Source organism: Bison bison, unplaced genomic scaffold (genome assembly GCF_000754665.1).
Source record: "Bison bison bison isolate TAMUID 2011002044 unplaced genomic scaffold, Bison_UMD1.0 scf7180017864472, whole genome shotgun sequence".
NCBI lineage: Eukaryota > Metazoa > Chordata > Mammalia > Artiodactyla > Bovidae > Bison > Bison bison.
The window spans coordinates 3,881,961-3,886,641 of record NW_011495033.1 but is presented as its reverse complement, the minus strand read 5'-3'; the positions used below and the strand labels follow the sequence as shown (position 1 = coordinate 3,886,641).

General features: G+C 51.5%; 1 protein-coding gene across 1 annotated transcript in view; it reads left to right on the top strand.

Moving 5' to 3' along the window:
- LOC105004155 (serine/threonine-protein kinase Nek8-like) overlaps nucleotides 1-4,681 on the top strand; it is an 11,778-nt gene that overhangs the window by 2,138 nt on the left and 4,959 nt on the right. The window contains exons 2-7 of the mRNA XM_010861687.1: nucleotides 2,565-2,770; nucleotides 2,995-3,227; nucleotides 3,463-3,594; nucleotides 4,052-4,260; nucleotides 4,425-4,504; nucleotides 4,587-4,677. Coding sequence (XP_010859989.1) covers nucleotides 2,565-2,770; nucleotides 2,995-3,227; nucleotides 3,463-3,594; nucleotides 4,052-4,260; nucleotides 4,425-4,504; nucleotides 4,587-4,677 — 951 coding nt within the window. The remainder of the gene's footprint in view (nucleotides 1-2,564; nucleotides 2,771-2,994; nucleotides 3,228-3,462; nucleotides 3,595-4,051; nucleotides 4,261-4,424; nucleotides 4,505-4,586; nucleotides 4,678-4,681) is intronic.

Sequence of the window (4,681 nt, the reverse complement as noted above, 5' to 3'; positions counted from 1 at the left end):
ACCCTTATGGCAGAAAGTGAAGAGGAACTCAAAAGCCTCTTGATGAAAGTGAAAGTGGAGAGTGAAAAAGTTGGCTTAAAGCTCAACATTCAGAAAACTAAGATCATGGCATCCGGTCCCATCACTTTATGGGAAATAGATGGGGAAACAGTGGAAACAGTGTCAGACTTTATTTTTCTGGGCTCCAAAATCACTGCAGATGGTGACTGCAGCCATGAAATTAAAAGACGTTTCCTCCTTGGAAGGAAAGTTATGACCAACCTAGATAGCGTATTCAAAAGCAGAGACATTACTTTGCCAACAAAGGTTCGTCTAGTCAAGGCTATGGTTTTTCCTGTGGTCATGTATGGATGTGAGAGTTGGACTGTGAAGAAGGCTGAGCGCTGAAGAATTGATGCTTTTGAACTGTGGTGTTGGAGAAGACTCTTGAGAGTCCCTTGGACTGCAAGGAAATCCAACCAGTCCATTCTAAAGGAGATCAGCCCTGGGATTTCTTTGGAAGGAATGATGCTAAAGCTGAAACTCCAGTACTTTGGCCACCTCATGCGAAGAGTTGACTCATTGGAAAAGACTCTGATGCTGGGAGGGATTGGGGGCAGGAGGAGAAGGGGACGACAGAGGATGAGATGGCTGGATGGCATCACTGACTTGATGGACATGAGTCTGAGTGAACTCCAGGAATTGGTGATGGACAGGGAAGCCTGGCGTGCTGCAATTCATGGGATCGCAAAGAGTCGGACAGGACTGAGCGACTGATCTGATCTGATACAGTTAAGACCAAAACAGGCGTGGTCTTCTCCTTCTTGGAGCTTACACACTACCGGAAAATTATACTATAAACAGGCCATTGTTAAAGCAGTGATTAACAAACTGTGAGAATAGAGTACAACACGAGGGAGTGTTCATTTGGGATGGTTAAGGAAAAGTTCTCTGAGAGGTGAAATTTAAAATCAAAACTTGAGGAATGAGGATTGATACGTAGTGAAAAAAGCAAAACTTCTCAGGCTAAGGAAACAGCTTTTGCTAACGTCCTCACGTGGGAAAGAATTCAGAATATTCAAGGAACTGAGAAGAAGACTAATGTCATTGGAATGTAATGGGCAAGGTAAATAATGGAATAAAATGTGATTGTCACAGAGGGCGGGAACCAGATTATGGCCTTGTGTGTGTGTGTGCGTGCTAAGTCACTTTAGTGACTTTAGTTCCACCCTGTGCGACCCCATGGACTGTGGCCCGCCAGGCTCCTCTGTTCATGGATTCTCCAGGCAAGAATACTGGAGTGGGTTGCCATGTCCTCCTTCAGGGGATCTTCCAGACTCAGGGATCCAACCCACAGCTAACTCCTGCATCTCCTGAGTTGCAGGCAGATTCTTTACTGCTGAGCCACCTGGGAAGCCCCTGTGGCCTTGTAGGCAGAGGTAAAGAAGTTGAATTTATTTACTTAGGGTGTCAAGGAAAAGAGATTTAAGCAAAGGAATGGTCTTGATTTGATTTGCATTTTTACAATGTCACTGATTCTGCCAGTGGAATTTAGATTTGAGGTGACAACAGGGAAAAGGACCATTTGAAGTCTAGTGTAGTATTTTAGGCAAGAAATGATGATTTGGTCAAGGATTATAGCAGAAGACACAGAAAAATGGATGGGTTCACAATATTTTGGAGGTAGTAGAAACAGCGTTTACAGATATGTTAGTGTGAAATGGAAGAAAAATTCTGGCATGATTTTCGGGTGTCTGATTTTAATAACTAGTGGGTGGTGTTATCATTTACTGAGACGGGAGAAACTGAGGAAGGAAAAGTTTTGAGGTCAGGGATCAAGAGTTTTGTATTTGTTACATTTTAGAATGCTTGTGGGCCATTCAGGTAGAGATACAAAACAGATAGTTGAATATGTAAGTCTGAGGCTCAGAGGAGATGTGTGAGCTGGAGATAGACATTTGATACTTAGACAATCCTTCATTCAGCAGATACTTGTAGAGCTCTTACTAAGTGCTGGGGTATGCACTAGGCTATGCAGTGGGGCTATAGTGGTGAAGGAGAAAGAACAAAACCCTGCTTTTATGAACACTGACGACAGAGTTGGAAGAAAATAATATAATGAATGGCTCCTGCTCACTGAGTATTTTTGATGTGCCAGGCGGTGTGCTGAGTGCAGAACTTTCATTTTCTTATTTGATCCTCTCAACTACCTTGTGAGATGACCCTTTTTTTCTCAGAACCTGATGTCACATAATTTAAGACCAGATAACTTGTAAGAGGAGGAGCCAAGATTTGAACCCAGGCAGTTAACTCCAGAGTCTGTGGGGACTTACTGAGACCAAGACTAACTTTACCTCATTGAGCCTATGGTGAAACTGAGTCCCAGATAAGTTAAAAGACTTGCCAAAGGTCTCGCACAGTTTGTGGTCTGTTCTCCCTACTCATTCGTGTTCTGTGCACTTACTTAGATGACTTCTTAGTGTAGGCGCTTATTCCCCCATCCTAAGAAACATCCAGTCACCAGTCTGACCTGCTTGATATGTGGCTGGAGGCTCAGTCCCTACTCCTGTACTCCATGTCCTCAGGATTGTTCATCTGTGCTTGCGCAAAGCTGACCAGAAGCTGGTGATCATCAAGCAGATCCCTGTAGAGCAGATGACTAAGGAAGAGCGGCAGGCAGCCCAGAACGAGTGCCAGGTGCTCAAGCTGCTCAACCATCCCAACGTCATTGAGTACTACGAGAACTTCCTGGAGGACAAGGCTCTCATGATCGCCATGGAGTACGCACCAGGTGGGACAGCCTTCTTGCATTGGCCTGAGGGCCTCTCACCACTGGGACAACCCCGATTCCCTCTTTGGAGTGGGCTTGGCTGAGGGTCTGAGGTGTATAGAGTTCTGACCCCAGGCGTGTGACACCGGCAGACCTTCCTTGCCCTGTCTGGGCCTTTAGTTTCATAAAAGGAAAGACTTAAGCACAGAGAAGCCTGGGTCTTGACGAGTTCCCTGTGGCTGCAGGCGGCACCCTGGCCGAGTTCATCCAGAAACGCTGTAACTCCCTGCTGGAGGAGGAGACCATCCTGCACTTCTTCGTGCAGATCCTGCTGGCGCTGCATCACGTCCACAGCCACCTCATCCTGCACCGGGATCTCAAAACCCAAAACATCCTTCTCGATAAACACCGCATGGTCGTCAAGATCGGCGACTTTGGCATCTCCAAGATCCTTAGCAGCAAGAGCAAGGCCTACACGGTGCCTGGCGTGGAGGGGCCCTCAAGGGTGCTGGAGGTTTTGGGGGGCAGATCTACTTGGCATCTCTGTCTCCACCCCTGTACCCCCAAGATCTTGGCCCCTGGGTCCCTGGCTCGGTGGTCCCGCAGGAGTAAACACTTTGGCCTGCTTTGGAGGGACGCTGTCTCTAAGTGGGCTTTGGGGCTGTAGCCTTGGTCCTCCCACTCCGGCTCTAATAGCAGCTCCCCTCCTGCAGGTGGTGGGTACTCCCTGCTACATTTCCCCAGAACTGTGTGAGGGCAAGCCCTACAACCAGAAGAGTGACATCTGGGCCCTGGGCTGTGTCCTCTATGAGTTGGCCAGCCTCAAGAGGGCCTTCGAGGCTGCGGTGAGTAAGTCCCCTGAAGGGGAACAGCTGGGAAATCCCTCCCTCTGTCTCCTGAAGTCCGTGGCCCCAAGCACCATTATGTCTCTCTCTTCAAGCTGGTTGGTGGGTTACTCCAGGCCTGGGCTGCACCTCCTCTCACACTGTGGGTTCCTGAGGGTAGGGTGTGTGTCCTCCCTTAAACTGGAGACTCCTGAGGGTAGGACTCTCCCATCAGATAAGGGACTTTCCTAAGGGCAGGACTTGAGTTTTCCCCAACAGGCAGCCAGTGGACAGGGCTGCAGCTCCCCGTCAGAGGTTCTTGAAAGCCGGGTTTGGTTCCCCTATCCTCCTAGGAGTCCCCTTACCACACCCAAGGCTTCCAAGTGAGTGCAGGGCTGCGAGCACCCCACCAGGCTAGGGGCTAGAGCTGGGGTGCTACTGATTTAAGAGCCTGGCTGAGGCTCCCCTGCCTTCACAGAACCTGCCAGCGCTGGTACTAAAGATCATGAGCGGTACGTTCGCGCCCATCTCTGACCGATACAGCCCGGAGCTGCGCCAGCTGGTTCTGAGTCTGCTCAGCCTGGAACCCGCCCAGCGGCCGCCGCTCAGCCACATCATGGCGCAGCCCCTCTGCATCCGGGCGCTCCTCAACCTGCACACGGACCTGGGCAGTGTCCGCATGCGGAGGCCGGTGCAGCGAGGGGGGCGGGAGGGGGCCCTGGGAAGCAGGGGTTGGGGGGCACCCAGGGGAGGTCTGGGGCAGAGGGGTGCTCTGGGCCAGTCCTCTCTGCCTTAGTCTGGGATCGTCAGGGAGGGTCCTTGTCCTGATGCCCACCGCATCTGTCCCACAGGGCAGAGAAGCCCTTGGCCACTGGGCCACCCATGACCCCGGGCAGTACAGGAAGCAGGACCACCAGCGCCCGGTGCAGAGGTAAGTCGGGCGAGCGGGGCGACCACTGGGGTCCCTGCGGCGTTCGCACCTATGTAACGGGCCTGATGAGCTGTCCCCGCAGGCGTCCCCCGGGGACCTGCACGGCCGGCCATCCCGCCACCGCTGTCGTCGGTGTACACATGGGGCGGCGGGCTCAGCGCGCCACTCCGGCTGCCC